Here is a 16,533-nt window from a genome sequence, read left to right as displayed (position 1 = left end):
ACAACAATTTAACACATTCTTTGTCTCCACTCATAGCATGAAACTCGAGACATGCAAAAAGTATTATAAAAAAATGCATAATTATTGTATATTTGTTAGATAATGGTGTTTGATAACATTTTTGAAAATATTATTATCTAGAGAACTTGTTGGGGGGGCTAAGGTTATGCTAGGTTTGATTTTGGTCTAACATACAATTGTGTGTGATCCATGTCCCATTTCCATAAATTTCTATTACAATGAAATTGTTATCCATGTCCCATTTCTATACATTTCTATTATTTTATCTCTTATGTCTTTATTTTTGTCTTTTTCTTTTTTGTATTGGATATTTGTCCACATTAACGATCCGAGGATCAAGCAAATTTGCCAGTACAATAATATAATCCACTCCTCATCACTAAAAAAAAAATATAAATAAAAGTTTTTCACATTATTGCAAATTAGAATTCTTGTTTTTGTTGGACCATGTCTAGAGTCTGATTGGATTATATATATATATATCGGTTCAATTGCAATTAATCAGATAAGTGGATCAAATAAAACATCTCTCCTTCAAGCGTGAAATTTTCACTCCACATCTGCAATTGATCTCTTTAGCTCATCCATCAAATTGAACTAAACTCTAATATAGTATTGGATTATGAGAAGAAGTTTGAATAATAGCGCGAATATCTTTGCCAAACAGATATGCATTGCATAATTACCTAGCATGATCTTTCACACCGTTTGATAGTGGACAAGAGACGCCTAGCCAGATCTAAATTTTACACCAAAGAGAGCTAAAATCACATTCAAAAAATAAATGATTGAAAGTTTCAACTACTTCACAATCACCGACACATAAAAAAGACGCATACACCATCTCCACGCTCGGCTACATATCCTAGTTACTCAATTAAACTTGTACTAGTCCTGTATAGATCAAACATTTAGCATTGTACCCTAGTAAATTTCCACTCACTCACCAAGCCTAGCCAAGTAGCACTATCGTGGGGTGGTAATTGTAATTGGAATTAAACAAAGTATTGGAAGGGTAGGTAAAGAAAATTAGTTAACATATAGGACAAAAAATAAAGGCATGGGAAAGGACGGATTTGAAACCCACTAACGAACCATGGTACACGGTAATGGACAATGGCACTGCAAAGGACAGGACAGAGAGAAGAAAGTTGCAAGAATAAGTTTAGTGACTAATGAGTACACCAACAAACAACACCTTGGATGGATTCACAACACAAGACACCTAATAAGGACACGCTAAGGCACAATATTTTTCTGTCACTCTCTCCATTCTCCAAACATAGAACATATGTACCATCATTAATTAATTTCTAGGAACATTGTCAGCAACTTCGTTTCATAAAATTAAGAATAAAGTAGGGAGGGGAAGGAGGTGAGATTCCATTTTCATATCATCATTTTACATTATGAATATATAATGTTCATTATTCTTATAACAACAAATTTTTATCAATATGTTTTACCAAAGTTAACCCCCAAAGGGTTGGTCTAGTGTGTAATATGTGAGACTTTAGTAGAGTGTGCTTTTATAGGTTTTATTATGTTCAAATTATTTGTATTTTTGTGTGCAGAAAGCGGGTATCTTCTGCGTGTAACTACAAAGATTAATCCATCGAATCTTATGAGATCTAAATGGATGACATACTATCAACAAGTCGTTGTAGTATAGTGGTAAGTATTCCCGCCTGTCACGCGGGTGACCCGGGTTCGATCCCCGGCAGCGGCGCTTTTTATAATTATAAAAAAAAAAAAATGGATGACATACTCTTCCTAAAAGTTTTAACATTATTACATACTCAAGTCAAGGATTGAAGCCAAGACCCTGAATTAATATAGATTTCAAGTACTAATTCTCACGATACCAATTCACATGTTGAATTAGCCCATACAAAATTTTGTTATTCAACTGAACCTTCGTTAATGAACAATAGAATTGACTTTGAATTAATCGGACCGTGACCAAATATCAAATTTCCCTCCAAAAAAAAAAAAAAAGTATGACGAGAGTTCACAACATGACTCTTTCTCAAGAAAACAACTTGTATTTGATTTTTCGGATTCGTTCAAGGTACACAAAGAGAGGCACAAAAAGTCACACCATTACGACGACTCGAAAATTAATCTTATAGCAAATCTAAAATAGCCTAAAATCTTGATTGCATTACAAATGGAGAAAAAACAACAAATTATTAAATTGGTATTTCCATATGTATTGGTTAATTTAATTGCATCAAAACCCTTCCTTACATACATAGAACAAAACATTTTTTAAAAAAAGAAAACAATAAGAAAGACTCTAGTGACTCACTGACCACTCTAGTTGCTACTCTTTTTTCCCTGTCTCATGGAATCAACAAAAGACCACTATCATGATTATCATCATTCATCACCACCACCAATCCACCATGTTGAATTGAATTGAATTGAATTGAATTGAATGAAATTAATTTCTGACATAGTGACAACTCACACTTCACATGACAATGCATGCATTAGGATTCTCATCACTAAACATTTGTGGTGGTTGTGAATTCATATGAAAATGTATCAACTCTTGGTAAACTTGTCCATTATATCCCTCAACATTTCCATAACCAAAACCATATGGTGGTTGAACTTGAACCAAATGCTCCATCATTTTAACTTCTCCTCCTCCATTGTTACCATTATCTCCCCCTTCTTCTCCTCCTCCTCCACCACCACCACCCTTGTTCTTTTTCTTCCCTCCTCCACCACCATCACCACCACCACCACCTTCCTTGTCTTTCTTAGGAGGGACAACCTCAACTTTCTTCTTAAGCTTCTCTGATAAATTCTCAACTAGTCCTTTCACATCCATTGTACCCTTAACAGTCACATTATTCTTCTCTTTGTCTATCTTCATATCAATAACCCCTACACTCATCAAAATCATACATTGTTCAATGTTCATATCAAATTTACCAAATCATCATAAAATAAATAAATAAATAAATAAACAAATAAAAATTAAAAATAAATTAACCACCTTTAGTTTTCATCACAATCTTTTCAATCTTGTCAATACAACCTTGACAGTGTAGTACCATTTTCAAAACAGAAGTAGTAATCAACTGATACATTAAACAAAAATTAGATTATAAACAAAGAAATTAATCATCAAATAATCAAATCATAAACAAATTAATAGTACCTCTTTATTATCTTTGGTTTTTTTGTCATCAGATTTGTTATTGTTTGGTTCATTTTCCTTCTTGTTATTCTCTTTCTCCTTTTTAGGTTGTGGAGAAATAAGTTCAACTTTCTTCTTTGTCTTCTCTGCAAGATTATCCCTCACTTTTGTGGGGTCCACTTTACCGGTGACGGTTACTTTTCCGGTCTCACTCTCTGTTTTCACCGTTTCAACACCTTAAAACATAAACATTGTTGTTCAATTTCAACGATTTAAATAAAAAAACAAATTAATCAATATCAACAACATAAGATGAAAACCTAGATCAGAATTTGTAGAAACAAACCTTTGATTGAGTGAAGGTATTTGGTGATTTTGGAAGCACAACCGTCACAATGCATATGAACTTTCAAGATCATTGTGTTGTTGTTGTTGTTGTTTTCCTTATTTCCGCCATTGTTGTTTTCTTCCTTTCCTCCATTGTTGTTGTTTTCTTCATTTCCTCCATTGTTGTTGTTTTCTCCTCCATTACTCTTATTTTTCTTCTTCTGTAACAAAAAAAAAGTAACCAATGTTTTTAGGTTAAAAAAAAAAGTAAGCAATTATGAGATGAAAACAAAGAAAATGATGAAATTGAAAGAAAGATGAAAATGAGTGTTGAATAATTATTACCCCCATTGTGATTGTTGAAAGAAAATTGGAATGAAATTGAATTTGTGTGTGTTTGTATAGTAACTGTTAGTGGGAGTATTAATTACTAGTAGCGAAAGTAACGCACATACATATAAGTAGGTGGAAAAAGATTAACATGCTGGCTGCCGTATTTGTTCTGTGCAAAGGAAAAATGGGCTTAGTGGCCCATACACCCTTTTGTGCTTTTTCTTTTCATTTTGTAATAACTTTTTTTTTCCATCTTTACTCCACTTTTTTTTTAAACATTTTTTCTCTTTATCTTTTTTTTTTCTTGGTCTTTTTTCTTGGTCAACTTTTTTCTTTTCATCTTTACTCCACTCTAAAGTCTAATTAAGAAATCAAATCAGGATATTGGACTGATTAGGAAACTTCCTCGACAAATCGTTTAAGATAGTCCGAATTCAATTTTTAGTATGAATAATTCTTAGCCTAATTTTATTTATCTCGCGGTCGAACTTCAGATTACTGAAGTTCATCCTCCTAAAAATTAAAATTGTAATACACAAAAAAATCTAATCAACAAATTTAGTAAATTACTGAAAAAATAAGTTTTTTTTTACAAGAAATAAGAAATTTAGTAAATTTAAAGTTCATATAAAATATAATTTAAATTTAGTGTGCCACAAATTTGAATTATATTTGCCTCAAATTATATAATTATAAGAAATAAGAAATTTTTTTGAGGCAATTCTTTTCATTTCCAAAGAGCACATCATTTGATTATTTATTCTACATTTTCTGTGTGCCACTAAATGATATACAGTACTATGTCCAAGGCTTGGCACTGTCCTTTTCATCTTTCATTTGTTCAAAAGCACCTTTTATTGAATATCTTATTTTAATTTAATTTATGTTTGCCCTTCTCTTTATTTGACCAAAGAGGATGAAACTTCTTGCCTCTTGTTGATGGGTGAAAAATAAGTGTGTTATGTCTCCTTATCTACCGTTAAACTTTAATTGGACCTCCATTTTCTTTTTAGTTTATGAGATTTTTTTTACCGTCCTATTTGCTTTTTGCGTGTTATATGTGTTTTTATTTTTACTCTTCTGCTACTTAAGTAGCAGACATTATAAAAATCAGAATTTTTTGAAAAATATCGTCCGTTACTTAAATAGCGGATATTATAAAAAACAAATCTGATAGAATGTTTTTAGTCTGTATCTGCTACCTAAATAATATACGAAAATATTTTTATAAATTCATAGGGCGTGCGGAAAAATAAATAGAGTGAAAAAAAGAAAATCTCTTAATTTTTTTTAACAAACAAAATCTCTTAGTTTATTTGTAGACAAACTTGAATTATTTGTAGACAAGCTTGAAAAGAATATTCCATTAATATCCAAATGAGTTAATTGTGTTTTTGGTCCTATAATATGAGCAATTTCTAATTTTAGCAGACCATTTTTTCTGCTAACTAAACATTTATAATAGTTTTTTTTGTAACCATGATATTGATACGAAGTTTCAACTGTCGTTAGCGATGATTAATCTTCGTCAGAGAGCATGTGGGGTACACGAGGTGAGTTCTCCCATTCCAATCGAATTTTTTCCATATGCATGAACCATAAATCGAACTTCTGACCACATGTTTAAGGGGACTAGAGACTTTTACCACTTGGACCAATTCATTGTTGGTCATTTATAATAGATTCTATTCTCATAATTCAAGTGATATTTTATTTTCGGTGATGATTCAATTAAATTTCTCTCCAGTGTAACACAAAAATAAAAACAATTAGATTAAATTAATGGTTTAGATTTATTGTAAATTAAAAATGAAAGCATATATCCATTGCAACACACGATCTTGCCTCATCGCTACTAACCCACCTATGTGTGTTGTGTGATTGTGTTCAACCGTCCTCAACCACCGTGAGGTTGCCACCAGAACATGTACATAAAGTAACTGACCTATCAAATACATTGAATCATGCAAAAATTCAATATCATGGATTCAAATTTGAAGGTTCACAAATGAATGATAGTATTCACTTTAAGAGTAATTTACATGGACATTGACATTGATACCAGAGAAAATAAAGAGGACAATTGCATACATGGACGACCATGCAGAGAAAGAAACATAAGTTGGACATGGATCCGGATTCCGTGCAGTCGTTTTTTCGATGCAGTCATGCAGTCATGATATTTATAGCCGTCCGATCAAGATCAGACGGTTATGATTTAAACTATTATATATTGACTGCATTTGTTTAAACCGTCCGATTATGATCGGACGGCTATTAAACGATTGTATGGAAAAACGACTGCACCAGATCCAATTCCGTTGGACATTCCTCACAAAATTGTGAAGAAGAGACGTGTGGATACCAAAAAAGTTGTACTATATATATATATATATATATATATATATATATATATATATATATATATATATATATATATATATATAGGTCTAATTGGTGCTACTTGGAAAGCAAAAGAACGGAGAAGCTAGAGGTTCAAAATGCTGCTAGCTAGAGAAGCTACACTTCATCATGAAATTAAAGACATAGGTGAAGACATAAAGTCGGCAGAAAAATGTAATGTTACCAAGGGTGTTGTATCAAATGGTCCTAAACTTGCTCTATGTTTGGTTACGCGGTTAGAACAGTCCAACGCGCTTCTACCTCTTTAAAACGTGATTTTGACGTGTTTGGTTCTTCATTCACACGCTGCCGCGGTCGTACGTTTTATGTTCAGAATCGATTTTGAGTGAAGCTGCTTTTTCTAGCTTCTAAAAATCGAGTCTCCCTGCCGCAGAAATGCATAACATGATTTGTCTCTTTTACCCTCTTTGGATTGAACTACATCAATAATTCTAATCACTTCTTTTAACATACATTTTTATTTTTGACAATTTATTTCACTTACCTGAGCAATTTCTTTGAGAACTCCGTTACTCCATTTATTCTAATCACTGTTTATTGTTATCTGCGTCGTTTTTGTTTTGCTGTGAAGATATTTTGGGTGTGTTGAGAACAGGTTGAAACTTGAAGATGACACTTTTTTCTTTTTTTTAGAAGAAACGATGCTTTTTGTTTTCTAGGCCCATTTACAAAGCCTGTCCTACAATTGATATACAATATTTTAATTTTTTTTAGCAATTGATACAATATTAAATAAAGTTTTTACTAGTTACCAATCGTTCTTTTAACTAGTTACCAATTGATACAATATTTTAAAAAACATTTAGAAATTTTGAATTTTCCACTATTTTATATATAGAATAATAACATATTTCTATACAATATTTTAAAAATTGATACAATCTTTTACCCCCTTATAAAATATTATATATTTTTTTGACTAATATTTCCATTTATTAATTTGAAAAATTACATAAATATTATTTAAAAAATTATACAGCATAAATTTAAATAATTATTTTATGTTAAATTTTAAAAAATTATTTATAATTGAATAAAAAATTGATCTATCCACACATATGTTAATACCCATTTTGGTCATTTACATATTCAAAAGTAATTTTGAGATAAAATATCCAAACACATCTTTATACAAAATCACTTCTGTTGCGAAGGTCCAAACATAAACCACTTTACATTAAACTCATTTTTACTCAAAATCAATTATACAAAAATCAATTCAATCAAAATCAATTCTGGCCACCGCTAAACCAAACATACAAGGTGGTGGATAACTCTTTTTTTTTTTTTTTTTTTTTTTTTCTGGTTTCCATTTTTTATTACCACTTAGCATTTTGAGTTGTGTGAATCCTCTTCTTCTATACGTTGCTTGGCAACCATGTGTCTTTGATTATGGAACACAATAAGCATTTTTTTATGACTAAAGCCCTGAGGCTATGTTTGGATTGGTGGTAAAGGATGTAATAGAATGAAATAGAATGGTAAATAATTAAGTTTTATTGTTTGAATATATAAAATATGAATGGAGTGGAATGAAACACAATGAAACTCATTTCATCTCATACCATTCTATCCTTCAATTTTTCTTTCCCCCAATTTGGGGCGTACGCAATGAAATGCAACATTATAATTGTAATATTACCAATGTAACCCTATTGTGTTTCATGATCTACTCAACATTTTTAATCCTGCTTCATCGGTCATCACCGGCAAGTACATCATCAATATTTTTGTATATGTTTTTCCATTTCTTGCTCAGACGTGTTTTTATTTTGCTATGCTAATCTTCTTTCTTTTTATGAAACTTTGATTATTTTTTATGTGCGGTTAATTAATAATGTTGGAACATACTCCATAAATTATGGAGCAAAATATATATATATAGATTTATGATTTAATGTTTTCGTGTTTAACCTTTTGGTTATTAGAGTAGTTCGTTAACGAGTTGAATTCATTCATTTAATTAGTTTTAGTTTAATGTTTTCAAATAAGGGTAAAATTGGAATAAAAATATTATAACTTATTTCATTCCGCTCACTTTCTAAATAATGGAGTGGTAATTTTTCTCATTCCATCATTGAATATCCAAACAATGGAACGGAATTTGTGTTTCATTCCGTTCTGCTCCACTCCATTCCATTATATTTTATTTCGCTCCGTTCCATTATGAACCACCAATCCAAACAGAGCCTAAATATTGGGTTTGATGCAAAGAGCTGTTGCAATCTCAGTCACTCATTTCTGTCTATCATATATGCAGTCAATGATATTAGTCAATGAACGAATGAGATCAGCGTAGGATGAGAAACGTTAGAGACAGGGACGGAATTAGGTAGTGAAGAAAAGGGGCATCCGTCACCCCATCATACATATAGTAGTAGTATAATATCCTATGTAACATATATATTGCCACCCTTGATATTAAAAAAAAAATAGTAGTCTGCCACCCTTATTTTTGTTCCACTCAATCTTTCATAAAGATATACTAGTATATTTATAAAATAATAATATTTGTTAACTATTTTAATTTAAGTCTCGCGAGCTTCGCTCAGTTGGCAGAACATTGCTTATATATGCAGGAGGGTGGGGTTCAAATTCCGGTCATCCCACCTAACTATTTTAATTTATGTCATTTTATGATTATAAAAGCTAAATTTATCAAACACTTTAATTTCATTCTACTATGTTTTCTAAGCATGGTTATTTTAATATGTTATAATCTAAGAAAAACATGGACACTCTTTAGATCAGACGTGCCCTGGTGTCCGACACAACATCGACGCTTATGATTACATTGTATTACTTAGCCAAATTATTTTCGGTGTCGATATGTCAGTGTCCGTGTCTGGTCTGATATCCGTATTGTTTTATTGGTTATAATATATAGCTCTTCTTTTTAAAGAAAGATTCTTAAATAGTGTTGTTGGTTGTTCTGCTTGAAAATATTAAGGCTTAATTAGTAAAATGGTCCCTCAAAGACATTTTTGGTTTTAGATTGGTCCCTTAAAGAAAAAAAAGGTCCAAATAGGTCCCTTAAAGAAAAAAAAGTCCGAATAGGTCCCTTAAAGACAACTCCGTTAATCAGTTTGGTCCTATTTAGACCTCTTTTTAGGGACCAAACTGATTAACGGAGATGTCTTTAAGGGACCTATTCAGACTTTTTTTTCTTTAAGGACCTATTTGGACCTTTTTTTCTTTAAGGGACCAATCTAAAACCAAAAATATCTTTAAGGGACCGTTTTACTAATTAAGCCAAATATTAAATAGTAGAAGTTAGTTAAGGTTGATGTTATTTATCAAGTGTTATAATTCTGCCTTCCTCATTGATTTTTTCTGGTTCTGTCCCTAGTCAGAGATGAATAGATGATCCCAAATCCTAAATATTGAGGAAAAATTCTTACAAAAAATGCAAATTAAAATTACCCCAATAACTTAAGCAAAAATAAATTTTTAAAATGAGACATATGAGAAAAAAATTCAAAAGTGACGGTGTAAATAGAAGCTTCCACATCAATCTCCTTCCTTCATCTTCTCCAACTAAAATATCGGACCAGCCCAGGTTTGTTCGAATACTGATAACCTTTGTCCTCCTTCACTCACTAGCTCTCTCTCTCTCTCTCTCTCTCTCTCTCTCTCACAGCGAGACTCTCATCCTTCAAAATCACAAGGTACGAATCTCTCTCTCTCTCTCTCTCTCTCTGATAAATAAGAATGACAGCAACCTCTACGTTACACTTCCTCTCTCGTCTCCGATTCATCACCAATACCAAACCTCTTCCTATTCCATCACCTCTTTCAATCCCATTCCATTTCTCTCTCACCTCCAAATCAAAGGTTCCAATTCATCAATCCTCGTTTCTTTTCTTCTTCATCTCTCTTTTCTCATAATTCATTTTCCTTTTGCAGAAACCAACTCCATTTCGATTTTTCTCAATGGCTTCTGCGGAACCCAAGGAATCACCAGTTAACAACCCTGGTCTTCATACAACTATAGATGAAGCTACTAAGGGTTACTTTATGCAACAAACTGTGAGTGAGCTTTTTTTAATTCATGTTTATCATTTCACATAGGCATGTTTTAGCTTACTTATAGTTAAGCAATTATCATATAAGTGCTTATCATATAAGTGCTTATGAATAGGCTATTTCTATACCAAAAGATAAATAATCTGTTTTTATAAACTATCCGGGAGAGCTTATAACAATATAACTAAATAAGTTGCTTATGGACATGTTATAAGTTGTCATAATTGTTTTCATAAGCTTGATAAAAAAAAATAAAAAACAGTTGTGAACCTATTTTGATTGATTTATTTGAGTTTATCTACTTTCATAAGTTTTGTGAGACTGTTGGGAGAACTTATGAAAACAACTTATGACATTGATCATAAGTTGTTTTCATCTTATTTTTATAAGTTCTCCGAGATTGATTATGAAGACAACTTACTACTTGTACAAAATCAATTTAACTCTACTTTATCCTTTGCTATAGAAATATTGTCCGTTTGGATTGACTTATTTTTTAGCTTAGACAAAACAGTTTATTCAAATAAATAAGCTTTTATGTATTATTCATAAGCTTGTTGATGTAGTTTATGAAAAAAAAAAAAAACTTATGAAGATACAATTTTCATTAATGAGAGAACTTATGAATTAACATAAAAATTCATTTATTTGCATAAACTATTTTTCATAAGCTCAAAAGTAAGTCAATCCAAACGAGCCCATAACTTATAAGTGCTTATTGTGATAAGCATTTGTTTTATAAGCTGCAAATAAGTTGTTTATCCAAACAGGGCCATACAAGTACTCACTTAGTAAATAAGCTAAGCTCAAATAAGCCCCTTATTATTGTTATTATCCACATAGTTTTTGTATTTCTGAAGTTTTGTTTCTATTTCTATTGCAGATGTTCAGAATCAAAGACCCTAAAGTTAGCCTTGATTTTTATTCCCGCGTTTTGGGCATGTCGTAAGTGGTTTTTGGAGAACTAATATATTGTGTCTATTGAAACACTTGGATAAATTAACCTGATTTTATACATTTATGAAAGTTGTATGTATGACTAGCTAGAAATGTAATTTCTTCTAAATTTTCTGTTTGTGTTGACACTTTACAATGCTACCTACCCCTTTGTGAAAGCTAACGAAAGTTTGTTCGTTGGTTTGTTTAGTTTGCTTAAGAGATTGGATTTTCCTGAGTCGAAGTTCAGCTTGTACTTTATGGGGTATGAGGTATGGCTTATATTGTTATTTGCTAGTGGAAATTTAGTTTTATGTAGTGGGTTTGAATTATGCATGTTGGCCATATGCGCTGTGTTGGTAATATTAAATGTAAAGCAATGCTTTTATTTTTAACTCCTGAGTAGTTTTATTTTTATGGATATCCTCTTAATACTTTTTGTTGCATCTTTTTCTTGTTCAGGATACATCTGAAGCTCCAAGTAACCCTGTTGATAGAACAGTTTGGACCTTTGCTCAAAAGGCTACAATTGAATTGACACAGTAAGGAATATGATTATAAATTTGTCAGATTTCTTTATATGTGTGACTGTGTCTGTTATCTGACAATAAAGTAATGTACAGTAATTGGGGCACTGAAAGTGATCCAGAGTTCAAAGGGTACCACAATGGCAATTCTGATCCTCGTGGTTTTGGTAAGTGATATTTCATTTGGTTTGATATAGATTTCACTCCCAAAGCCCTAGTCATTTTGCTTGATTTGTTTATGTTGTTATTAGGATCATCCGATTCATGTTTCCGATCTCATAATTCAATGCGATTTAATAAGCCAATGATTTGTATCCTATCATATGATGAATTGTAAATAACTTTGAATCATGTGATTCATGCATGGAATATGAAACAGTTTGATTTGTATCTCACGAGAAATGAACTGCACAATTCGGTGATATGTTGTCTTCTCTTTCCTATTTTTCCTTTACCAATTCACATCAAAGATATTGAAACTAAAATATAATTATTAAAGGGAAAAAAACTGTTGGGGCATTATTAAGTACACTGTATTTCATTATTTCACTGCTCTGTTTTCATTAAGTAGAAAGATGGTCTTTATGTAAACAATCAGTCATTTTCTCATATATGGGCTTCATACAATTACTAACACTACACACTTTTTTTTATATACCTTTGCTCTGTTTTTGTTTGTTTATTTCTATGATATATAATCTCCTTAGCCTTATGGTTAAGTTGTTTTCTATATTCCTAAATTTAAAATTATTACACCAATCACGACAATTATTTATGCAACTTATTTCAAGCATTTTTTAATTTGTGCTTGAAGTTGAATCTCATAATTCAAAAGTTCATGGTTTGAATTGTGACCTTGTGGTTTAATATTATGTTTGATGGTTAAACTTTAAGTCTGTTATTTTGAAAAATTGCTGATTATTATTCTTTCCTTCGTATGTAGTTGGAGTTTAGGCCCTTATATGACGCTTTGGAAGCACATGGTTCCTAAAATATGTTTAGTTGTGAATACCTTTCATTAACATTTTTTTCTCATTACCGTGACAGAATGGTAGTGCGGTTGATTCCTTTAAACCAAAACTGTCAAATTGGTTTTTTTAACGGTGAATTTAGTACGCCGTACCTTTTGAAATGTTTGTACTAAAAAGAACTGTCATAAGTGTAGATTGGAAGCATTTCCTGAGTTGGTTATGGTATGATATGCATTGTTCTAAGCTCGGTTTCTAGGTTACCAAATTACTGAGTGTGAATTGCCAAACTAATTTTTGAATCATGAATTGTAAATCATACAGAATGCTGTATAGTGCTCTGTATAATAGTTGTATTCGAGGAATCAACAAACAATTTAGCCACAAGTCTCACCAAACAAAATCATTTCTACCATTAGTTGTAAGTCATAACTGATTTATTGTATAAACCCGGTAACATTGAAACATTACTTAAAACAATTCACCGACTTTCTGTTAAAGTTATTGTTCATATCAGATCTATTAATCAGTTATCCTTTCTTTTAAAGTTTTTAGCATTACTCCAAAAATGTTGGTAGATATAAATTATGATTTTTCCATTTCACTCTGCTGACTTAGTTTTCATTTCATTAATTAATGCCTGTAATGAATATTTTATTGCTATTTACTTTCTACACTTTCCAGTTTCCACTATTTCATCTCATGTGTTTCATCTCATGTCGTTCATGTGGATGTAGGTTTTTCTTCTACAGTTATTTACTGGATATATGTGTGCTGTTTGTTGCCTTATTGGTATAACTAGGTTATTGAGTTCTAATAGTAATCCGTCCTTCTGTTTGCAGGGCACATTGGCATTACTGTTGATGACACCTTCAAAGCATGCGAAAGATTTCAGAATCTGGGAGTTGAGTTTGTCAAGAAACCAGATGATGGTAACATTTTTTTGAATAATTTATTCTAAAAATTCAAATATACTATGCCATGAGTATATCATTTCCATTTCTAAATGCTATGGGTGCTTTTTATTTGAAATATGTCATACAGTAGATAACTATCTGAATTGTTTGCCCTCCCTACTTGACCATTTGTTCTGTTTGAATTTATAAATAAAAAAAAATATGTTTATAGATATTTTTTTAATGGATAACGTGTGTGTATTTAAGTAGTGTGAAATTTGAGGATAGAATCTAAATCTAGAAAAATGGGTTTGAATTAGATAGGCTAAGTTTTTATTTGGCTTAATAGCCGTCATACATATCTGAATTGCTTGAGTTAGGGTTAGGAGTTGCGCTTTTTAGTATACAACTTAATTGAGCAATTATGGAATAATTGGGCATCATATAAACACTTATGTATTAGCTATTTCTATAATCAACAAGGGAACACGGTTCAGCTATTTTCATATGAATTGTAAGTGAGAGCTTATTGATATAAGTTGGAAACATCTTATAGGCATGGTAAGCGATTCTCATAGGCTCTCCCAATTGCCAAATACCTACGTAAGTGCTTACTCCTATAAGTCCAAATAAACTCTTTCAAACACACCCAAGATATAATATTCCAAACTCGAATGAGTCCTTTGACCTTCACCACCATGGTAACGAAAAACCCTTTCCTTCAGAGAGAGATGGGGGGAGAGGAAGTTCTTTTAAACTATGAAGCACAAGAGATGGGGTGCATTCTAAGACATAGTAGCTCTGGTAGGTTGTCTAATTATATAACATAGTCATAATGTTCCGTGAAAGACTCACAATTGGGTACAGCTGGTGTTGGTGCCACTGATCAATAAACAAAGAAAATTGAGCATAATAAAATTGTTCTGTGAAAGACTTGATTGTTGCTAACCCTTTCCTTGTGTTTTTGCCTTTTGGGGTGAGTACCCCTTGAACACCCGGCTTGTGGGTAAAGTACTATTTGTACTTTCTTGTACATTGGAATAATTTTTTTTTCGTTCAAATTTTTTTTTTTAGTCTTGCTCTCAATTGTTGGCTGTTATCTTTGAGAAAGTAACTTGTGGTGTACAAATGTTAAATGTTTTTGGCAAATGTCTGAATTCTGCTGATGCAAGCAGGCCACCACCTGTGCTTCACTGAAGTTTTCAATTTCTTTTGCAGGGAAAATGAAAGGGATAGCCTTTATTAAGGATCCTGATGGGTACTGGATTGAAATCTTTGACAGGAAAACAATAGGAAACGTAACAGAAGGTGCTGCTTAAGATAAACTCTTCAGGTAGACACAATGGTTTCCAATTCCCTTGCTTACTTATTCATGTTTTGCACCCTGAATAAGTGAATGTAATGTTGTCCTTACATTATATTCTCTGATATAAAGAACCAAGTTACATGCATGTCAAAATTTGTTCAGTGTGCTGTATTGTGCATCTCCAAATTAGTTTGCTATATGCATATCTAGCTCTGAAACAAGTAACACGATTTTGTAGTTGTACAGTGACTTTTTGCTATATGGATATCTAGCTCAGAAACCACATGATTTTTGCTATGTGCAAGAGACTGATTTCGGAACTCAACTTGTGATGTATTCACATTCACAAGGAAGAATTCCTACCATTGTGCTAAGTCTCTCAAAATATTTTCCTAAACAAGGAAATTTTAAATATTCACTGGAAAATAAGAATATATATACTTATTATAATTATTTTATTGATTTGTATGAAGTATTTTCTGCAACCTAGTACTTCCTGGCTGAGTGAGGCCATTCTTTCTTAACAGGAGTTAATTTTTTTTTTACAGTCCCCTATAAAATACTCATCATTTAAGTTTCTATCAAATTTTTATGTTATATTTTCTTTCAAAGAAGTCGCTTGAAGTGAGTTTATGTTACCGACCTAAATATTTCCTAATGTATGTCATGTATTGCACATCATCCTAAATATTTATTTACTCTCTTTTGCCTCAAATCACTGGCTTGTGAAGTGAGAAAATGTTTCATAATTAAATTCAATGAGTCATTCTAGTGCTTTCATTTGCTTTATTTGTAAAATCTTCAGCATCTTTTTTGTTTACGTTTTTGTTTAGACAGTCTCATCTCTTTGCAGATATATGGGTAACTGTTCAATGTGATTGGCTACTTGCTTTGTAAGTCCTAGTAATTCTCCAACTTTCCAAGGAAGAATGAATAATTTGTAGTCAAAACAAAATGTCATGGATTGTGTTGTGAATCTTCACTTTTATTTCGAAATGCATTATAATCACCAGGTAGTAGAATTTGACTATGGATCTGCAATCATTTGGGAAATATGTTACATTTTTGTGTGTTGTGTTTTTAACATATTGTCTACTCGCGTTCCCTGAAATTTCTTTAAATGACAGTATGACACAGAAACCCTCCTCTAATTCTTTAGTAGACACTAACCTCCCCCATGATATCTTAAAATAGATAAAAACCTTCCTTATCAACTTAATACAGATGTTAGTTTGTTAAACCTCCCTCTAGTTTTTTAATTGACACTAACTTCTCCTAAGATCTCTTAAAATAAAATAAATAAAAACATCCTTTATCAACATAACACCGTTTATAAATGACACAAATATTATGTACCAACGGGACATTCACTATTAAAATGAAGATTTAAACCATCCCAATCAAACTAAGAAATGATTTGGAAGATAACTTTTTAAATCGTTAAGTTTTGAATCGTACTTTTTGAAATGCGCTCATATAGGCCAGGACTAGAAAATAGTGTTTAGTTAAATTTTTTACATTTAAATTCAAAGTTAGACTAAACCATTTGGTCCTGGGTTCAATCTTTGGCCGGTGCGTATGGAAAAACATTTGTTGGGAGATGTTGACACCCTTA

General features: G+C 31.7%; 2 protein-coding genes and 1 non-coding gene across 7 annotated transcripts; 2 read left to right on the top strand and 1 right to left on the bottom strand.

The window, feature by feature from the left end:
- The first annotated feature begins 1,678 nt into the window (after positions 1-1,678).
- TRNAD-GUC lies at positions 1,679-1,750 on the top strand. The gene has a single exon. It is a non-coding gene; the product is annotated as a tRNA-Asp (tRNA).
- A 460-nt stretch (positions 1,751-2,210) lies between these two features.
- On the bottom strand, positions 2,211-4,029 carry LOC123919909 (heavy metal-associated isoprenylated plant protein 3). 2 transcript variants are annotated; one of them, XM_045971946.1, is made up of 6 exons: positions 3,848-4,029; positions 3,522-3,723; positions 3,197-3,411; positions 3,032-3,116; positions 2,578-2,919; positions 2,211-2,541 (listed from the first exon to the last, which is right to left on the bottom strand). In XM_045971946.1, the coding sequence occupies exons 1-6, from the start codon at positions 3,851-3,853 to the stop codon at positions 2,498-2,500; spliced, it is 894 nt and encodes a 297-aa protein (XP_045827902.1). In that variant the 5' UTR covers positions 3,854-4,029; the 3' UTR covers positions 2,211-2,497. The 2 variants fall into 2 exon arrangements, with proteins under 2 accessions (XP_045827902.1, XP_045827901.1); XM_045971945.1 differs by having other exon boundaries at positions 2,211-2,919; positions 3,848-4,026.
- Positions 4,030-9,748: 5,719 nt separating this feature from the next.
- LOC123919908 (lactoylglutathione lyase) lies at positions 9,749-16,002 on the top strand. 4 transcript variants are annotated; one of them, XM_045971943.1, is made up of 9 exons: positions 9,749-9,927; positions 10,166-10,288; positions 11,169-11,230; positions 11,433-11,493; positions 11,684-11,763; positions 11,845-11,915; positions 13,559-13,648; positions 14,831-14,945; positions 15,772-16,002. In XM_045971943.1, exons 2-8 carry the CDS (start codon positions 10,193-10,195, stop codon positions 14,929-14,931), a joined length of 561 nt encoding a protein of 186 aa, XP_045827899.1. In that variant the 5' UTR covers positions 9,749-9,927; positions 10,166-10,192; the 3' UTR covers positions 14,932-14,945; positions 15,772-16,002. The 4 variants fall into 4 exon arrangements, with proteins under 4 accessions (XP_045827899.1, XP_045827900.1, XP_045827897.1 ...); XM_045971944.1 differs by having other exon boundaries at positions 9,774-9,927; positions 15,756-16,002; XM_045971941.1 differs by having other exon boundaries at positions 9,896-10,093.
- The last annotated feature ends 531 nt before the right edge of the window (positions 16,003-16,533 follow it).

This window comes from Trifolium pratense, linkage group LG4 (assembly GCF_020283565.1).
Source record: "Trifolium pratense cultivar HEN17-A07 linkage group LG4, ARS_RC_1.1, whole genome shotgun sequence".
NCBI lineage: Eukaryota > Viridiplantae > Streptophyta > Magnoliopsida > Fabales > Fabaceae > Trifolium > Trifolium pratense.
Note: the sequence above shows the minus strand (reverse complement) of the source record. Positions and strands in the feature narration are given on the sequence as shown.